This window comes from Lissotriton helveticus, chromosome 5_1, assembly GCF_964261635.1.
Source record: "Lissotriton helveticus chromosome 5_1, aLisHel1.1, whole genome shotgun sequence".
Classification (NCBI taxonomy): Eukaryota; Metazoa; Chordata; class Amphibia; order Caudata; family Salamandridae; genus Lissotriton; species Lissotriton helveticus.
Genome location: NC_136065.1, coordinates 1,996,291,199 through 1,996,312,879, shown reverse-complemented (window position 1 = coordinate 1,996,312,879; position 21,681 = coordinate 1,996,291,199). Strand labels below are relative to the sequence as shown.

The window sequence follows — 21,681 nt, the reverse complement described above, 5'->3', positions numbered from 1 at the left end:
ACAGGACATAATGTCCTGTGAATTATGATGAGGGATATCAATGGTGCAAAGTTTGAGGTTACCTGAATTTACAACTTTGCATAACCCTAGATGAAATATCAAGACAGGTAGATAAAGCAGAATGCTGCATAGTTTGCCGTTCCTTGATGTATACATTTATACTGCATTGCTAATTTATTCTAGTCGCCTTGATTTTAATGCTCAACAAGTAAAGTAATGAATAGCAGGTACTGACAATTTTAGCTCTGGAGGCTTGGACATTATCAACAAAAAGGATACAAATAAAATAAAAGCCAGTTAAAATATTACACATAGGTCTCTAAATCATATTCCATTGTTATCTGCATACACCAGGAAATATATATAAAATAAACAATTTTTATTGAGTAGTAATCAACAAATAATTCTGAAATTATCCAACAGGTAAAACAAGTCTAACAAAAGTGAAACCAAAATGACGGTCATACTTTTGAAGTAAGAAGTCAACATGCTCTCAGTCCCATCCTGTCAGCGGCAGGATCCGCAGCGCCCCAGCATTTCTCCCTCCATCATTGACTTGCGGACAGAAGTAGGGTCGCAGGGTGGGGGGGAAGGAGGCCCTGGAGAAGGTGAAGAGTAGGGACCGGTCATCCACATTGTACACAGAGAGCCTTCCCGCCTCATAGTCCAGGAAGAGACCAACAGCTCTTGGGGGCACACAGGGGGTCAGGAGGGTGGGAGAGGAGGTACGAGCTTCATATTTACCATTTATGAGCCGCACTGTCCAGATTCCATACTTGGGTGCAAATATTAGGTTGTCCTTTCTGCTCACAGACTCGTCACACACCCCAAGGGTCCAGGCCGTCTTGTCCCCCACCTCCACCTCCCAGTAATGCCTTCCAGCGCTCAGCCTCTCTCGCCCCAGGAGAATGCGATAATTAGCAAATCTCTGGGGCGTGCTGGGCAGATACTGTGCTCCGTCTCCTTCTCTCACGCTCCTTCCGTCCTCAGACAGGATGAGCCAGGGACTCGCAGTGTCCGGATCCAGGGTCACCGCAGCTGCAAGAGAGAGAAAAGTAAATATCATTAACCAGCTAGTCACAGCAGCAATTACACCTCACAACCATAGAGCACTCTCAGCCAGGTACTTATAACAGCGCACAACCTCAACAGTGTTGTAGTCATCAAGGGTGGGGTGTAGCTTTAATAAAATATCAATAACGCAATACTCAACTAAAATAACTTAAGTAAAGAGGTGCTCAATGTAAATAGAATATTTTTGTATAAATAATGACATAATAATGAAATTGATAAAAAAAATATGAATTGAACAGAATATGGTTTCAGAAATGATTCTGTTTTTTTATTCTTTCACAGGAATTGAATAATAAACAAAAAAATAATGTTAAAAACAGAGGAACGGCCTACAGAGACAACTGGTCTGGGATGGGCGTGCCCGTATTTCTCTTTCTAAACTCACACTTCCATGGTATGATGGCGGTATAGCCCTCCCGGACATCAGACGTTACTATTGGGCGTCCCAGTTGAGTGCGATTAATCACACGACCTACGCACCGGGCCCTGCCCCGGCGTTCTCCATGGACAGATTTATTTTGCCGGGGGGGGACCTTCAGCAGAGCGTTGTATTCTGGTAGTCTCAGTGGAACACTGACCGGTCCCACCAAGATTGCGGTGAGAGTGTGGCGTGATGCAAATGCGGCCTTGGGTTGGTGTGGCAGGTTCACTCGGGCCACCCCTTTGTATGATTCGGAATGCATGGGCCATCTGTGGAAACCGAAAGGTTTTGATAAATGGGACATGATTGGTATCAGTAGAGTGGGTGATTTGTGGTCGAAGGGTACTGTCAAGTCTTTGATGTGCTGCGAGTGGAGTATGAGCTTAGTGACAATGAATTCTTTAGATACGCCCAGATTCGTCATGCTCTGTTGTCTGTGTTTGCTGCGGTTGCTGATATTCCGGAGTCTTCCCCTTTGGAGGACCGCATTTTGGATGGTCATGTGCCCGACAGCACGATCTCCTTGATTTATAAGAAACTCATCAATAACAGAGCTGACTTGCTAGTCCGCCTCCGGGCTGCATGGTGTGCAGACGGACTTGAATTGGACGATGAGGACTGGCAATCTGCTTTGTCCTCGCCCAGGGAGGTCGCCATTACTGCTCGCTTGAGGTTCGTCCAACTTAAGATTCTTCATCGAGTGTATGTCACTGGGCCTTGTCTGGTTCGAATGGGTTTTTCCTTGGATGGGTTAGGTAAGCGTGGCTGTGGTATGTCTGGTTCCTTTCTCCACATATTTTGGGAATGCCCGGAGATGGTCAGGTTCTGGTCCCGACTGCATGATGTCATGAAAAGTGTCACAGGTGTGTCCCTGCTGCCCGAGGCCAGGCGTTGTTTGTTGAATGTCTGGGAGCCTAATGACTACAGCTCAGCACAGATTATATGGGCGACCCTTGGAAATATGGTCGCGAAGAGGGACATTGCCCAGCTCTGGGGTTCATATAGACCACCTACCCTATCCAAGTGGAAAGAAAACATGGACTGGTGCATGTTCCGGGAGAAGACTGTGTACCTTTCCCGGGGACGGCCCAGGAAATGGGGTAGAATCTGGTCCCAGTGGAATGTTTATCGTGGTAATATATGTACCCCCCCACAGTATGTGACCATTGATGTGTCTTCGTCCCCCTAATTGGCATTCACTCGTCATCTGTGGGTAATGATTCCGCTTGTTTCCTTGTCCGCCTCTGCCCCCGTTCTATCTGATTGCATTGTATTCACTTAGCCTTTGAGCTTTGCCTGCACGGTCCCATGACAATGTATTATTATGTCTCTGCCTTGTGAGGTTTGGTTTGTTTATTTGTATGTCTGTTTCTTTTCAATAAAAACTTTTTTTTTAAAAACAACAAAAAAAACAGAGGAACGCTTCTTGCGTCCCATTTCAAAAGGTTTCCCAATGAAATAATAAATAACAAGAATAATTTCTGCAACCACATTCTTGGCCAGAATAAATTTACAGGCCTGTTTTCTGCACACCAATGCTCTCTTACTGATAGTGATACAGCTATCCAGGAGTACCCTGGCTATTTGTTTCCCACAAGGAAAAACCTGAAATCCATGGTTGAATGGCAGAAGCAAATGGGACTCCTCCAAAAGGCAAATGCCACCTCCAGTTTAACAATTTACATTTAATTTATCATATAACTGGCATTCTAAAAAGCCTAGGAAAAATGGTTAGTTTTGGCTTTCTAAAGGCTTATTTTTCCGACTTTTTAATGGCAAACTAATCTCAGCGCCACAAGCTTCTTTTGCAGGACTATCCCTACAGAGAGGGTCATATTCGAGGCACGCTTATTTCTTCCATTTTGATTCACGTGACCCTGCAATTTTAGAAGATATTAATAGCATAACATGACTGAAGGGCAGTGCACATGAGATAGCCGACGAGCAGTGGCGTGCTGTACTCTCAGATATGAGGATCTAGAACATGGGCACTCACAAACATTTTCCCTGGGGCTTCAAAGCTTGATCTGTAATGTGACTGAAGGCCGCACTAATGCCAGCGTGGGGTGGAATGTCGGTGTCAGGGAAGCGAAGCATGTATATTTAGTGGCTGAACTCAATTGCGCAATGGGAATTTAAAAAATCTGGTAAGAATCCCAGCTTCTCCACTTGACCAAATTGTGTGGCCTTGTGCAATCTTTTTTATTTCAATTTCCCTCCTTTTACTTCATTATCACATATAAAAAGCACTCGAAATGCATGACTTCAGGATGCGTGCTGTTGAAAATCATCGCCTGTGCTTGGATGTATTCACTAATGCATTATTGTCAGAGTGGGGTGGGGGGAGGGGGCATGAACATTTCTAAATTCACTTAAAAAAATACTTCTGTTTGCACAGCTATAATTGGAATTGCTAAGGTGAAATGGTTCTACAGGTAAATGAAATACACTTTTTGAATTTTACAAAGACTATCGTATTTTAGCATGTTTGTGGTCTTCAAAAATTAAGGGGTTTCTAACGTTAAGGGCCAAGTTACTTCCTTTTCCTAATTGCAATTAACCTTTAAATAAGTGCTTGCTGTATATTTAACATTTTGATTCATGTTAGTGCCCAGTCGAGTAAACAGCAGCCCTGTGCAGCTGCTGCTCAGAGGGCCACATATAAAGGTCAGCAGGGCCGAATGCGCCCCCGGGCCATACCTTGAGTATCACTGCTCTAGAACAATCTAGGTTGTGGGGTCCGCCTGAGACTTGATAAAGGAAACCAGAACGTGCTGGGGTGACTCCAGCCCAGAACAGAATGAACCTGAGCAAAGAGTGGTTTACTGCACAGACAAGAAAGCTGTGCTGGGAAAGCTGTGTAAAGAAAAACTGGGAGACGCTGCCTTTTGCATGACGTCTTATCACGCTGTGTAGTAATTGAGACCGTGCAGAGATTGGACTATGCTGTGCAGGAATTGGGACTGTGCAGAGTTTGGGCTATGTTATGCAGGGATTGAGGTGGGGACAGATTGGACTGTACTATTTAGGTACTGAGCCTGTACAGATATAGGCTGTGCTGTGTAGGGATTGAGGCTGTACAGAGATTGGACTGTGCTGTGTAAGAATTGAGGCTGTGCGGAGATTGGATTATGTTCACGGATTGAGGCTGTGGAGACTGGACTATGCTGAGTAGCAATTTAGGATGTGCAGAGATGGGACTATGCTGTGTAGGGATTGAGTGGGTGCAGAGATTGTACTAGGATGTGCAGAGATTGAAGCTGTGTAGAGACTTGGCTATGCTGTGTAGGGATTTAGGCAGTGCATAGATTGGACTGTGCTCTGTGGTCATGGAGGCTGTGCAGAGATTGGATTATGCTGTGCATTAAATTAAGGATGTGCAGAGACTTGACTATGCAGTGTACGGATTGAGCCGGCGTGGAAATTGGACTGTGCTGTAAAGAGATTGAGGCTGTGTAGGGATTGAGGAGGTGCATAGATTGGAATGTGCTCTGTAGGGATTTAGGATGTGCACAGATTAGACTGTGAGGTGTAGGGATTGAGGCTGTGCATATATTAGTCTGAGGGGTAGGGAATGAGGCTGTGCAGATACTGGACTATGCTGAGCAGGAATTAAGAATGTGCAGAGACTGGGCTGCGCTGTGTAGGGATTGAGGATATTGGAACAGGGTTAACCCATAACAAGTCACTGAGACCTGGGTATTGGAAGTACTGGAAGGAAGGGGTCTCAGTGAGAGAGCAATTATAATTATAAATTTTTAAGGAAAATTAGACCACAATAAATGAATCCAACATTGTTTTTATTCACAATGAGGAGCACTATATCAAATATATTGACATTTTCAAAGCATAAAGTAGGTCGAACGGTGCCCAAGGGGGAAGGGGGGAAGTGAATTTGTGAGGATGGTGTGTTGGAGGTATGTGACAATAAAACCAAGAAATATCAAAAATTTAGAAATATTGACAGTAGTGTTTTCATTTCATTACACATCGGATGAATCACTGTGCTAAATACATACAAATATGTCATACTCCAATAATGCAATTAATGTCAAAATGTGGGTAAGGAGTTGACAAAAAAGACGTTGTCGACGTTTCGACCCTCAGATTAGCGCAGGGTTAGTTGAGCCCTTGCAGTGGGGTCTTCTTCAGGACAGGGAAACGGGCAGGCAACCTAGTAAACATGTATATATAGAGGATAGTTGTAATGAGATGACGGAATATATCCATTTATACGAAAAACGACATTAGAATTATTATTCAATAGCACACATTGAAGAGCGTACCGTGGTACTGGGCACTTTGTCTTATCACTGCTTTAGTCCTCAGAGTAGTTTGTCAGAACTACAGTTTAAAAGAGAATGAAACGTAATTTAGCATTAACTAGGTGTGCACAGAGCACTACAAAGGAATCATGATAATAGTGAAAAAGTCTCACCGATGGTTAATCAATTCATACATGGATATAGAGGAGATATGGAGGGCGAAGCCAGCCGCTTGGCGGCAACACAGTCAATTTCTGAAAAAATAACGGTATGATGGTTTAAGGGTAGTGAAAGGTTCCACCATAACTGGTGAATTACTATGAAAGACAATTACCAGGAAGACGTCCGCTTACCGGCGTCGTCCAAATCAGGTCTATGGTCGTTTGATCAAGCCCCTCGTTGTCAGTAAATATCTGTAAAAACGGGGTATACACGAGCTTAGAGATTTGTGCATATACGTGATATCCGTATAACATTGAGTGGTCATGAGGACTTACCAAAGTAGTCCCACTGATTCAATCTCGTGAGGATCACAACCTCGGGGCCGAGGGTTGATCTCTGAAAAATATATATGTATATATCACACACTGAGCCGTTGTGAATACAGTTGGCATTGGTTGAGTCACTTGCAATAAAGAAGCGCTGGGCGGGGAATCAGCAGTGGCTTACCTGTTTGCCGACTGGATCAGAGCAAACAAAACGCTGGCGTCTAGCGAGATGGAGCCGGTTTCCTGGTTTGTGAAATAACCATGGAAACCGGGCATGTGATCCGCGCACTACCAAAGGAGCGCGAAGACAGACTGCGAGTGGTATTGTCCCATTTAAGACGGCGAGTTAGTTAAATTACCGGCTATGTGGGGTAGTCATTAGTTTGTATTATATATTGTATTCAGGGTTCATGCCCAAATATTGAGCCTTAGAATACGATATATAAATGTGGCCACGGCATGGAAGATCGTGTCCAGGTTGCCATGACGACAGGAAGCTAGACTCGGCGTGTGGTTAAACATCGAGTTGCAGGGAGCCCATGTTAGGGACACGGCTAGATGGCAAATACATTTATAATGATACAGAACTTGAATACAGGTACATCATCAGCGCCGTTCAGTTGCTGATAAGTATTATTGATGAGTCAAAAACGAATAACAGGAGCATATCTGATGTCAGTAACGGGGGGAGTACCTCTCTGCAAGAGGGTAAAGTCCCACTCAGATTACATTAGATTGGTTCCTAATGACCAGACAGAGTGTTGGTGGTAGCCTGGAAAACCTCCAGATCATATTAATCATTAGTGTGCTGTAACACATAGAATTGGCATATTATTGGGGGGCGTACCTCTCACACGAGGGTAAAGGCCCATGACAACTTTATGAATCAACACACAGGTATGCAACGTGTTACGTAACTTCCTATCAACGCATTATTGCTAACTGTGAAAATGAACTATCAAACTCATTAAGCCCATTTTCTATCGAGTCAAAGCGAAACATCCATTTAATTTCACGGATATTGAGAATGTTAGTGATATTGCCACCCCGGGGACCTAGCACTGCCTTCTCTAATATCACCCATTTTAGACTCTCAGGAGTGTGGGCTGCAGACTTGAAATGGTCGACTAGAGGTGCCCCCTGGACATCACACCTTATCCTGCTCATGTGCTGGAGGATCCGTACTTTGGCCCTTTGTTGTGTTTGGCCTATGTATATTAGTCCACATGGACAAACAATGGCGTAGATTACGTTGGATGTGTTGCAATTGCTGTGGAACTTCAACGGAATTGTATGTTGATGATATACAAATTCCTTAGTTTGAATCGTTGCGTCGCATGCCTTACAATTCCCACATCTAAAATGGCCTAGGACCGGTGGAAGATTCCATAGGGAAGTGATAGTGGGCTCATCAGGAACAGATAAAAAGGAACGCACCACATGGTCTTTGACACTCTTGGCTCGTTTGAATGCATGAAGGGGAGTTCCTTTTTGGTTGATGTCATCAGATATCAATTGCCAGTGTTTGTTGATTATACGTTTGATCTGGTTACTTTTGGTGGAGAATGTTGTTACACACACTAATCTTTGATCTTCAACAGGTTTTTTTTCTTTGAGAGTAAGTAACTCATCCCTTGGATAATACCAGGCACGCTTCCTTGATTTCTTCACTAATCGCTTGGGATAGCCTTGCTGGAGAAGGCGATTGGTCAATTGTTCGGATTCTAGCAAATAGTGTTCTTTGTTGGAACAGTTGCGACAGATCCGGAGAAACTGCCCGAATGGTAGGTTATCACGGAGGGCACGAGGATGATGGCTGTGGTATTGTAGCAATGAATTGCGTTCTGCTGGTTTGCGATACAGTGTGGTCTGTAAAATACCTGACTCTTCGTAGATGGTGATATCTAGGAAATTGATTTGTTTGTTGTCCGATTCACTGGTGAACTTTAGATGCGGTGATTGCTGATTCAGCCACAAGAGGAAAGCTGTTAGTTCGTCAGAGCTGCCATTCCAGATGAGGAGAATATCGTCTATATATCGTATCCATAGACTTAGTTGGTCTTTGAATGGATTCAGATCATTGTGCACAGTGTTCTTTTCAAAGGCTGCCATGTACAAAATTGCTACATCCGGGGCAGAGTTTGGGCTATGTTATGCAGGGATTGAGGTGGGGACAGATTGGACTGTACTATTTAGGTACTGAGCCTGTACAGATATAGGCTGTGCTGTGTAGGGATTGAGGCTGTACAGAGATTGGACTGTGCTGTGTAAGAATTGAGGCTGTGCAGAGATTGGATTATGTTCACGGATTGAGGCTGTGGAGACTGGACTATGCTGAGTAGCAATTTAGGATGTGCAGAGATGGGACTATGCTGTGTAGGGATTGAGTGGGTGCAGAGATTGTACTAGGATGTGCAGAGATTGAAGCTGTGTAGAGACTTGGCTATGCTGTGTAGGGATTTAGGCAGTGCATAGATTGGACTGTGCTCTGTGGTCATGGAGGCTGTGCAGAGATTGGATTATGCTGTGCATTAAATTAAGGATGTGCAGAGACTTGACTATGCAGTGTACGGATTGAGCCGGCGTGGAAATTGGACTGTGCTGTAAAGAGATTGAGGCTGTGTAGGGATTGAGGAGGTGCATAGATTGGAATGTGCTCTGTAGGGATTTAGGGTGTGCACAGATTAGACTGTGAGGTGTAGGGATTGAGGCTGTGCATATATTAGTCTGAGGGGTAGGGAATGAGGCTGTGCAGATACTGGACTATGCTGATCAGGAATTAAGAATGTGCAGAGACTGGGCTGCGCTGTGTAGGGATTGAGGCTGTACAGATTGGACTATGTTGTGTAGGAATTGAGGTTGAGCAGAGATTGGACTATGATATGTAGGGACTGGTGCTGTAGAGAGCTTGTATTATGCTGTGCAGGGATTGACATAGGATATAGCTTGCACTGTGCTATGTAGGAATTGAGACTGTGAAGAGAAAGGAATATGTTGTGCAGGGATTGAGCCTGTGCAGAGATCAGTGTATACTTTATAGGGACTGTTGCTATGCAGAGATTGGACTGTGCTGTGTAGGGTTGAGGCTGGTGAGTATGGCAGAGAACCAAGAATGTGAGCACTGTGTAAGGCTGTGTATTTATTTATTTATTAATTTACTGTGTAGAGTGGAGGGTTGTTAAGAAGCATGGATGGCTGGGCAGAGTGCACTAAAAGAGAAGTTTGCACAGGTTTAAGGACTGGGCAGAGTGGAAGTTTTACAGAGAGTAAACAAATGTGGAGTGTGAGGATCTGTGTCGAGTTGATGGTTGTTGAAAATACTGCAGAGACGTTTTAAGGCGTGGGTAAAGTGGACAACTGACCAGCACCCCACCTTCTATGGGCCCCCGGTTAAAGTGAGCGGGACCTCAAAAGTACTGTATAATAATCCTGCTTCTAAAAAGATTTTTTTCGATTCGAGAGCTGATCTTACTTTTGAGAGCTGAGGGCCATATTTGTGAAGGTTCCGCTTCAAGACAGTCACGCAAAATGAAGCAAAACTGCACACACCCTTGCAAGGGTATTAATTTTCCTTTTTTTTAAAGATCTTTTTTATTGAAAAAGCACAAAAGACATTGCATTAGTATTGTCCACAGCATGCACACTGGAATTTTATTTGCATAAATAAGGGTAACAGATTCATTTTCCAGTACAAAAGGTGTTATGCACTGGGAGGGACTCTTTTCCCAACTAAAACAACTCTGCACTACTCTGTCCCTCTATACATCGAGGGAGCCTTACACCTTCATTAGGGCTAGACCAGCCCCCATTAATTGCGTAGCGAGTAAGCTCGACCACTACAAGGAGGGTTTTGTTTTCTAGTTTCCACTAATCACTAGGAACTGCGTGTTTGTGGACAACATAAACTTAGGAAGGTGCCAGACTGATTACATGCACCACACGGGATATGTTGTCCCTTGAACCAGCCAGTTCACAGTGCCACCACAAGCCTCCTTAACCTAAACAGGGAGCAAATAGTTCTGGCATCTACTGAACATGACAACTCTGTTCCCTCAGGAACCGTGAGGACAGACCTAGAACTTTTCGCTCAATCACTCGTGCTCTCTTTTGCTCAGAAGAACATACAAAGAATACACGAAGGGGAGTTTCCAATATTTATTGAACAGTAGTGATTTTTTTTAAAGATTTTTTTGTTTTTAAACAAAATTTTATTGAGTATGAATAAAAGCAAGGCGCCAGTTATACAAGTACAGAGAAACAATGACCACGGCTCTGCGGGCCTCACATTAATCAGCTCAACCACTGCATAGTAAACAGGATACAAGCAGGAGGCAATCTCTTTCAGGGCGTATATACTTTATTACGTAATGCAGTTTACATGCGCTGCACTATTTCTCAAGATCTAGACAATCCATACACATGTTATCCCTCGTACCCTTAGCTAGAATTCCCCAACTAACCACCTCTTGTTGCCCTCTGGGCATGTCCTGGCTGGTTTTGGTAACCTGATGTAGCTTGCTACATTTCATTGCATTTGCAAGTGCTCCCGTACTTGCAGAAATGTATTGACTGATTTTGGGCATTCTGCTTCAACCTCTTTGGTGGGGGACTATTTATGTAGTTGCATGGTCCAGTGTAAACTAGGCTACGTTTGTATGACTGGGACTTGCAAGGGCTATCTAGTGGGTCCTCCGGAGGGGGTGGCTCCATGTGCCTCAGTGATGTCACCAATGCCTCCCACGACCTGGCTGCCTCTAAGGAACCCCTGCCCCTCCTGGACTCTGAACCATAGCGATTCTTGAATAGAAAACATATGTGTTGCAATGATTAGTATACAGAAGCAGACAAGTTATAATGAGTATCAAAACAGTGAATAAAACAAAGAGTTCCACCATCTTGTTGAGACATCTTATTATATGCATACATATACATTAATATAACAATCTAGCATACTACTCTGATGCAGAACCCTAACCTACATGTCTAGGGTGCAGATGTAGGTCTTACCAAGAAACCCCCTTTTTGATGATCTAACCCTTTTACCTGGTGGGTAAGAGTGCAGATTCCTGTCTTGGTCACAAACTGCACACCCCCCTCGGAGAGGTCAGTCAGCTGCTAGGTGAAAGCTTCAGCATGCAAGAATCTCTCAAAGGTCAGTCAAAGTGTCTTATCTGACTATGTTAGCAAACAAAAGGCTATTTATAAAAAATGGCGTCCTTGCCTTGGGTGGAGATTGTGATCAGGCTACCATTGTTTGTGTTGTGCAGATAGCTTTGTCGCCATAAGAATTTGAAATTACAAACGTTTATATCACACACGTGAGGGCCTTGCTACTAATGTCAAGGCAGTGCAATAGTCTTCTCACAAAGGGTTCTGTTGTCAGTAAAGTTGGTGCTTCCCAAAAACCTGTACAGCGTCGCGTATGCAAATGTGTGTCAAAAGTCGATGTGACAAAGAGAAGGCAACTTTAAGAAAAGATTGTGTACATGCAAGAATGGCATGGATTTCTACCCAGCCTCATTCAGGCGCACAACACCCACTCCTCATTAATATGACGAATAAGAAGCTATTAAAAGCCAACTAATAACATATCAGCATATATAACAGAGAATGCTAAAAGTATATATAATAAAAAAAAATGCCTTAAAATTGCGTTAAAATCAGGCACTCGTGCTGTTTGGAGGCACAAAGCATAAAGAAAGCCAAATGTATTAAAAATATAAAACCATTAAAATGAAAGGCAAATAAAAACAGGTCAAATAAGAAGTTCCCACACCATGGTAAGGCAGTTGTTTACATGTTCCGAGTGGTAGACGAAACATTGCTGTTCCCGGAGTCTGCAGATGATGTTCCCAGAGACACACAATGGAGCAAATCAATAGAGCAGGTATGTTTCCATCTAAACTCCATAGCAGCCGCTGAGGGAGTAAATACAGCCACATGATGTTCCATTGAATTAGAGCTCAGATCCAAACTTCTAGGTGCAGAAGTAACCCATGGAAGCTCATAGAATATGCCAGGAGCGGAGGTATCCATAAGGGACAGCTGTACAGTGGGCTTTTAGAGGGTCCACCTAGGTGTATGTCAAAAGCTTCAACTAACTGCAACTCCAAGCACAAGTACAGGGCACACTCGTAAGGGTGAAGGCAGAACACAGGCTGCATGCAATGAAGCCACCTAGGCCCGAAAGACACAAAGCAATGCTCATCCAATTCTTGAAGCAAAGGTATGCCAAATAAATGTACCATGCGCTCACGTCATAACAGGACGTTAGGTAGTGCCAGCTCCATTTGATGTCAACCTGGGACATCCATTGCGGAGCAAATAAAATAAAAGCAGAATACCTGCAACTAGGATCAGGACCAGCGGAACACCTAGAAAGATGCTTCTGAGGACAGAGTGAATGAAGGATGGAATAACTCCAGACACTGTTTGGAAGATGCTCATTAACACAAAGCCAATGCTCTTAAAAGAAAACCTACAATTACAGTTGTATTAGACATATTGAAAATGCAAAGGACCAGCTCCCCAAAATGTAGTGGGAAGTAAGTACATAGAAGGGCCTGCATTTCAGAAGTGGAACGTGCAACCTCAAGATCAAATGTCTCCTTGGCCGAAGTTAAAGCCACATCTTTTTTTAATAATAAGGCTTTCATTTTGCTCAGGGCGGCAAAGTGCACGTTGGTAAGATTAATTGAAGGCCACAGCGTATCCTCCCTAACTACACGGGCAGGCGGAAACAGGACTTGTGTGCAACATGTTACAGTAAACACATAAGCAACCCCTGGTTTAATCCCACAGCAACCTTGATTGTTCAACATCAGGTAACTCCCATTCGAGAGCAATTTGAAAGTTGGACGTATCACTCCGCCAGAGACCCTTTCAAGTATCAAGACAGATTAGCAACAGATACATTGCGTGCCCGTGCAAAAACATTCTTTCAACCACTTAAAGAATTCTTGCAGTCCAAGATGCTGAGAAAAACTTCATTGTCCTTATTCCTACACCTGAATGTGAAAGGAAGCTCCCATTGTATATGTATGTACCCTTAAACCAACATTATATATCTATCCACTTGATGGTGTTGTAGACAGTACTGAAAGTGAGATGTCGAAATTGGCAGTGTAATATACCCATGTATTATTTAATCTGAGGATGCTATCTCCGAAAAGCTGGAGAAATTACTTTTGAAATGTGTAACTTTGTGTATTTAGCATTTTTTGTGACATATTTATCTGCTGTTCTGAGAGATGATACGGGGAAAGAAAACAGATTTGTGATGTTGATGTGCAGCCAGGGCACGTAGCCAAGAACGCAACATTTGTAGTGTCCAGCTCAACAATAGAATTGACCTAAGCCGAGACCGTCCGTGTTATAATGCAGACAAGTGTTGCTGAAGCACATCTATTGTGGATGAGACAATGTTACCTAGAGAACAAATTCTAGACAATAAGGTGGTCATTTTATTATCCTCTTCCACCAGAGCTTGTTCTATATTAGCCCTGTCATGCAACCTTTACACAGCTTGTTGAGATAGTTTCCATATCTTGTTAGAGACAGCATATAACAAGCCTTTTGACGTGGTTTCCGAGGACCTAACAAGAAGTCTTGTAATTCCAAGTCGTCAGTGCGGTTTTACCTGAGACAGTGTCAAGATCTTTAGCCAATCAAGGTATAACTTTCCAACACTGTAAGTTGTTACCACCCCGAATGTTCACTTTGCACATTTTGCATGCCAGGCCTTAGAGCAGTAAACTTCGATATTACCTAGGAATTTATATTGACATTTGTTAGTGTCTAGAGGCCATACTAACCATGCCTTCCAATTGGGATCTGATGAGCTATGTCTACTGTTACACAGTATAGAATCAATAGTGTTTATCATATGGTGTTATTTGCTTCCAGTTGTCAAATCGTGTAAGAGTGGGAATCAGTGGTGTGTTCAAGTCTTTTGGTAGAAACATTTTGATATCCAGGAAAAAAGACAACTGTTGCCTTGCAGACACTGCATATGAAACTGTGCTGTCACAGAAGGTATACAGCGGTTAGCACGCATTTTTAACAACGCGGTACTGTTACCACGCTACTTTTACCACGCAAGTCGATACAACGACTTGCGCTGGGGGGCGCTCCAGGATAGTAAATAGATTAATTTACTATCCAACGCCTTTCCCTAGAGTCCACGGGGACTGGAGTTGGAATAGTAAATTAAAAAATTTACTATCCAGCGCCCCTCCACGCAAGTCGTTGTAACGACTTGTGTGGTAAAAGTAGCGTTGTAACGGTACGCGTTGTAAAAGTACGCGTGGTACCGTCATATATCCGTCACAGAAACATCAACTCGTTGAGCAACTAATATGATTAAATGTAACAAAAAGCTGATCATTTAATCAGAAGTACTACATTATTTTGGGCAGCCTTTTTATTAAGCAAGTCTGCTCATAAACTGTGTGACAGATAGGAAATTTATTTTGTATTTTTTATGGGGGTTTTCCAGGAGCTACAAACCTTGTGCCAACTATCTGGCAAGAACATTCGTGCAAGGGAGGTTCCCATAAGAAAAAAACTTTGTTTACTGTAAGTTACAGTTTCTTCTACTCATAAGACATTAACATATAGGTAAAACCTTGGATATTCTGTTAAAAAATCCAAGCCATGGTTCAAAACAAACACAAAACCCCCCTAAAATTAGCCAGTCATGAATAACTGAACAAACCATAACTCACACCCCAAAGGCAATGCAAACGTCGAAGTGTGACTGTGCAGAGCACCAGGAGCTAGAGGAGGCAAAGCAATTACAGAGTGAAGTATATTTAGTAAGTACAGATGTTTTGTGTTTCTGGAGTCCAAACTGAGGATGTCAGCAGGACCACAAATTCATCTAATTCTGCTTCATGGAGCCCTCTGTGGTCACTATTTCCTGCCTTGGCCCACTGGAGAATGTCTGCTTCAATCTGACACAAAGCCCAAAGATAAAAGTGCTGAACAGACTGAACTACTACGCTTTATCCAATGCACTAACCAGCGACATAGAGCACTTGGAACACAATGGAGCACTGATCTTTACTCTCCCACTGTTTTATTATTTTTATTTTTTTCAAATCTGTTTTTATTATATCATAATTAAACAATCCCATTATATCAACAACATTTGACAGTAAAGCAATGTGACGCTATGATGAGGGTTGCAAATGTGCCGGTCCCTGGCAGAGCTCCAGGGATGCTATGGAATAGCCAGCAAATTTGCATGGAGCGTATTAAACAAAAAATGAGGGGCAGAGAAAAATTGGCTTTTGCAGTGAGCAGCTGGTGTAGATTACAAATCAACCATCTCCAATCAAGAATAACTATCCTGTCAATTTATAAAGACAGAAGAGAAGCGAGAAAGGTGGAAAGAGGGAGAGCAGAAGATGAGAAAGAAGTGGGGGTGAGAAGTGTCACGTATGGTGCGGGGCCGCGAAGGAGCCCTCGCATAGGATACATCTGGTGTGTGTGTCCCCGTCATGCCTGTCCCGCTGATATGATGGCCTCTGAAAGAGGGAGGGGGAAAGGGAGGGCCTCCGGCCCGTCCCACCAAATCCTAATAAGTCTCCCCACGTGGGAATATAGCATCCTCGAAAAGCTGGAGAGACAGACGTCAAGCAAGGGGGGGGCGATCGTGCGTGTTCCAGTTTAGAGAGGTGCAGCACTAATGGTTGCCAGACCCGCGTGAATTTAATGTTAGTGTGTGCTAGACGGCTGAAGAGGAGCTCCATTGCCATGACATGCCAGAGACGGGTGAACCACACCGCAGACGGGTGAGTCAGGACCTTTTTCCAGTGTAATGACATGACCTGTTTTTCTGCGCCCAGCATATGAAGAGTCAGGCGCCTAGCTGAATGTGTCAGTGCTTCAAGAGATCGGGTCAAAGTACAAGAACCGCTGTCCCCGGAGTATTTGGAATAGCGAATCCCAGGGCCTCCCTGTTGTGGCTCAGCCCGTCTTTCCAGAAAATTGTCAGGAACGGGCATGACCACCAGATATGAATGAACGGGCCTATGCCTGCCTTACAGCGCCAACATTTAGAAGTGGAGGTGGGACACATCTTATGGAGTTTAAGGGGTGTGTAGTTCCATCTGGTCATAACCTTGTAGGCCGTCTCCTGTTGCGCAATACTTTTGAAAGTACGGGGGATGTCTTTCCTTAATTGTTCCCAGTGTTTAGGGGGGTTTCTTCTGTGATATCTGTGTGCCATCTCTGTTGGTATGTATGGGGGGTAGCACTTTTGAGTGTTGGAGAACCGTGTAGGTCCGAGAAAGCAGGCTCCTGGAGTCATCAAAAGAGCGAACTAGAGACTCAAGTGGGGTGAGCTGACGTGTAGCACACTCTGTGTGTGAGGGATTGTGCAGCTAATGCCGGATCTGAAAGTATTGCAGCGCGCCGTTAATGGGAGTTGGAATTCCTACCTGCAGAGATCAAAAGATTTGAAAGTCCATCCCTCAAAAAGATCGGCCCAAACCTGAAAGGAGGTGGACTGCAAGGCCAGGGGGAAGTCTGGATTGCGAGCTAAAGTTGTGTTAGGGGAGGGGAAAGAGGTTAGGCCGCGGGCAATCACAACCTTGTCCCATATCTCCAGGACAGTCCGTGTACAAGTAGAGATGTAAGCGTTGCGGTGAAGCGCTCTCCTCGGCAGCCAGGCAATGTTTCAGAGTGGGCGGCAAGCCACTGCCCGGTCCATATGAAACCAGTGCTTCTCGCTTTCGTGAGCCACCAACTCTGAGATGAAGCTGCAGGCCCCAGCAGAGGCGCAGATCTCAGCAGTGCTGCAGACCCCAAAAGTGGAGCACTTCCTAGAAGTGGTGCACATCCCCAGCAGTGGCACATAATGCAATTATGCTTTTTATTCGTTCTCTCCAAAACAGCTGCTCTATATTCTGATGCTCTCTATAGCCAAAGCATCAACACTAGAACACACAGAAAGAGCCCACCTGTATAACAGCAGAGACTCTCTCCGACATGGTGCACATTGTTAATATATGAATGATATCAAAATAATACAGAGCGACTCTTAGATACCCCTCACAGCAAATACTCACAAAACGTGAACCAATGCAAGATAATTAAAGAGGTAAAGGATAAACAAGAAGTATAGTCTAGTTACCTGCAAAGCTGCGGGCCCATCTCCAGTCTATAGGAAAAACAAAAGACATATATAAAAACGAACAGAAAATACACGAAGATGGATCTACAATAAGCATCTAAAATTAAAAAGGCACATTTTAACTGCAAATATTTTGAAATCTAATTTACTAAACAAGGTAATAACTCTTAAAGCCCGTTCACCATCCCTTAGTCAAACTCCCAAGTATATGAACAGTATCCACACAGTGTCTCTGCCCTCTGCCCCAGTGTATGAAGCTACATATTATATTACACTGGCCTGGACCAGCTCAGATGGGCTATAGAAATGAATTAGAAAAAGAAATAGAAATGTATTTCAATGCCAGAAGATGCCAGGATAGACTAAACACTACCTTTCTTTCTGGTGGCCTGTCGGTGCACCACTAAAGGGTAAGCCCTGGTTCCTTAGACTTCCCCAGAGCCTGTAGAAAGTGTTACTTACCTTTGGCAATGACAGTCCGAGAAGTGGATGAGGGCCCTGCACTGCTGCTTTAGAGTTTTCACAAGCCTTCAGCTGCAGAGCAGAAAATGTGAAATTTGAAAAGGTGCAAACTGTCCGTCTGAAACCAATCGGTGGTGGTGAGGCATAAGATGAGCCCAGAAACTCCTTAAGGCTCTGTGGGGAAATGGGAAGGAGCTGCAGAGGACCTGGCAGGACTGGGCTCAGTGCCAAAGCAGAGCCAGGCATCGGCTCAACCGGACAGGAGCCAAGTCTGAAGACGATTTCAAAGTGGGGTTGGAGTCAATGGACGACCCTGACCATACAGACTTTTCCAAAGGTAAAAGCAACCTCTGGAGCCTCTAAAGAAACGGAATCAACCAGCGGCGTCTCCCCTGCTATGGCGGAGGAGCATTGCCCTCCCTTCACCCTGCAGCCTCAAAACGTGAAAAATAATAAATCTTTTTTATCGTTTTATTTTTCCTTCCCAGGCTGAGTCCTTCGGGGTGGGGACATCGGGGTAACCGTGATGAAAGGTGAGTGGTGGGCACTGTTGTAAGTGCGCATGTGGGTTTGGCCGGCTGTCCCCGGACAACCTAACCGACATGCGCACTGAGCGGTCTCCAACCCGAGATGCGTTGCCAGGTTGGAGACAGCAGACACATGCTCCCAGTCTCACTGGGAGAGCAAATTGAGGGCACTCAAGCCAATCAGGACGCCGCTTTCATGCTTCCAGAAGCATGAGAGCAGAGTCTGGATTGTCCGCAGGGGAGTCTAGGAGCCTATGCCTGCAGTGGAGAGGAGCAGAAGACGGCAGGTAAGTCCTTGTGATAGGTTTAGTACGTTTATAAACTAATATGACTGTGTATGCATTTTCTTATGTACATTTGGCATGTGGATGTTCTTGTTATGATTTGTATATAGCTGTTAAGCTTGTGCCTCTGCCGTGTTCTAGATCCTACGGAAGTCAGGACCGGCCGATGCAAGGAAACGGAGCAGGCAAGGCTGTGTCTGGTGTTCACTCCATACAGTGGTATTTCAACTTAATAAAGGAGTTTACTTTTCATATTTCGTATACCTCAGGCCTTGAATGTGGCTCTTTGGAGGCCGGACTGTCCCTTAAGCGAATGGTGCCTGCTGCATCACTGAGCTCGAGTCAAGTCTCCAGAAGAATAGATGCTGGAATGTCGCTGTGATGCTTTTGTCACTCAGGACTGGTAGGTCAGACGCCACATTCCAGAAGCATTGCATCTATAGAGTTGGGTGCTTTGTAAGAACCAGAAGGGTTCGGATTGGTTATGCATGCTTGACCTACAGATTGGAGAATTAAAGTCTTTGTTAAATTGTGCCTCTTACCTTTCCTCTCTGATCAGGTAGTTTTGCAGCCTGTCACTGTTTGCAGTCGAGGTTCCTTTCCAATTTAATTTAATGCTGGGAAAAAAATGTGAATCTGGGCCTATGTAATGTAATTAGTGCTTTGGATTAAGGTGACGCTTTATAAAATTGTAAAAGGAAAATATGTCACCCAGAAAAAGTTTTGTCCAGATTCATCTGCACTGGGCTGAGCGCTGATAAGAGTGAAGGCGAGCCTGTGTGTCTAAAATCACAGGACTGTTAGTCTGACACACTTCAGAGGAGTAAACACTTCAGAGGAGTAAAGCGCAGAGTGCTTGCTGGACCGGGATAAAGCTCTATGTTACTGAAACCAGAAACACACAAAACAACTTAGCCTGGCCCAGGCCGGTTTCCATAGCAACTGGACACCTCTCTATGCCCTGTGCCCAGATCATGCTTCAATATGCAAGCCGTCTGTCTCCCAGGTGCAGTGGCGGTGCGTCCATTGGGGGCGTTGGGGCATTGCCCCACTAGCCATGGACGACCGCCCTGCCAATGAATAATGACTTTAAATATAATTATGACTTTTTAAAATGAAATCTCTGAGCCGAGCGCACTGCGCGCTACCTGTCCCTGGAAAAGCCCGACCGAATCGGGCATCAATAAGGAAGTGGGCCGTGGGGGGCGGGGCTGCGGCAGAGTGACAGGCAGGCAGCGCACACAGACAGGCAGCGGGGTGCTGACTGCGCATGTTAAATCCCGGAGTAGTCAATTTTTTGACTGGCCGGCGCATGCGTACAGTGTAGACCTTCCCCCCCCCCCCCCCCACCCCCTTAACACTCAGCTACATAGGCAGGGACCCGGGCCCCGGTCTCATTTAGGGCATATTATGTCCTGCTCGTAGCCAATCCTGGCGCAGTGGCGCTGTTCACGCTGTGAGATCTAACGGAAACGACCAGAGAAGCGTGCAGCCGACAGAAGACAGAAAGGGATTCATTACTTTCGTCCCTGTGGCATGACTCAGGCGCCTCTGGTCACATTCAACGCGATAGAATATAAAGCGTTATACCTCAAAGAAGTCGGGCATTACCTTGTTTATCTACATAACAGGCCGACTCAATATCTTCACTAGAATAGCAGTCGCTTTTAATGAAGGCAGAAGGAACGCTTTCTGAAATCAAACTTGATCGGTTTCACTATAAGCTACAAACAAACCCAAGACAAGGGCTAGTTACAAAAATCAATGCCTGAAAATCCTTTATGAATCAACCACAGCCTAAGCAAGAACGCCCCCACAGTGGATGACCGCACCAATATTCTACACCACCATCCACATTATAGAGGAGAACTTGTAAAGCACGACAGAAATAGAATCTTTGTCTTGATAAAGGTGGATAAAATTGCAACCAACCACCGAAACGCGACGACGCCCCAGTACAGTGTGATTCATGGTTCATACATCGCTGTTGACAGAATAATATTCAATCTGCACAACACCGTTGTTTCAAAAAAGAACATTAGAACACATACCGTGTATTGCATAATTTGTATGTTTCACTGTTGTTTCTGTCTTTCGGCAATATTGCTGGTCAATATTGTAAATGGATTGTTATTTTTATCATGTTTTAATTTGTGTTTAGCAGTCAATCTTGTTTTCTGCTTCTTTTAACCACATTGTATACAATAAAATTCAAAATTTTTTTTTTAACCTTTATTCAGTTGGTATAGTTATTACTGTTTCTTTAATATGATGTTTATGTGATTGACCTCATTCAAGGGAACTGTTCTTTTATATTGGCTGTTCACGCTGCGCCAGGATTGGCTGCTGCAGCAGGATGGTGCCGCGCATGGATGCTCCAACGGACCGACCCGGTGCGGCGTGGACCTGGTCAGGAGTCGGACCTCAGGTAGGATTTTTTAAATATATTTTGTGTGGCGGGGTCTGGCCCAGTAGTAAGCCATGTGGCTATTGTTGTGAAATTAATTGTGAATGCAATGCTCGTCTGTGCGTAGGCGAGACTCGCCGATCTGTGGTCTGGAATGAACCGTGTCTGTACAAGTACTGAGCAGTGCGAGTGCTCGCATGTGCCCTCTGTTTTAATAACCCCCCCCCCGCACGACACCAAGCGAGTCACTACTTCTATGACCTGTACCCGCCATTGCCGCCAAAACACTGACCTGGTCTCCACACTCACCTGCGCACGAAACACTGTCCTGCTCACCACACTCTAACCTGTGCACAAAACACTCCTCTCAACACCCTGACCACTACACGAAACAGTGTCCTATTGTTCATGTTCAAATTCTTAGTTGTGCACGAAATACTTCCTACTTTCCACACTCTGCCCTGAGCATGAGACACGCATGCTCCTGCAATGCACACTCTCTGACCTGGGCTGCGCACGAAACAACGTCCTACTCTCACCCTCTGACTTGTGCACGAAACACTACCAAGTGCATTACAGTATGGCCTATGTGTGAACAGTGTTCTGGAGTGGA

At 44.5% G+C, this 21,681-nt stretch overlaps 1 protein-coding gene across 2 annotated transcripts in view; it reads right to left on the bottom strand.

Moving 5' to 3' along the window:
• Positions 1-362: 362 nt before the first annotated feature.
• LOC144756148 (E3 ubiquitin-protein ligase TRIM39-like) overlaps positions 363-21,681 on the bottom strand; it is a 244,814-nt gene continuing 223,495 nt past the window's right edge. Inside the window, exons 6-7 of one of the 2 annotated variants that reach the window (XM_078645722.1) lie at positions 17,389-17,415; positions 363-1,038 (exon numbers count right to left, since the gene is read on the bottom strand). In XM_078645722.1, coding sequence (XP_078501848.1) covers positions 494-1,038; positions 17,389-17,415 — 572 coding nt within the window. In that variant the 3' untranslated portion in view covers positions 363-493. The remainder of the gene's footprint in view (positions 1,039-17,388; positions 17,416-21,681) is intronic. The other variant, XM_078645724.1, reaches the window with a different exon arrangement.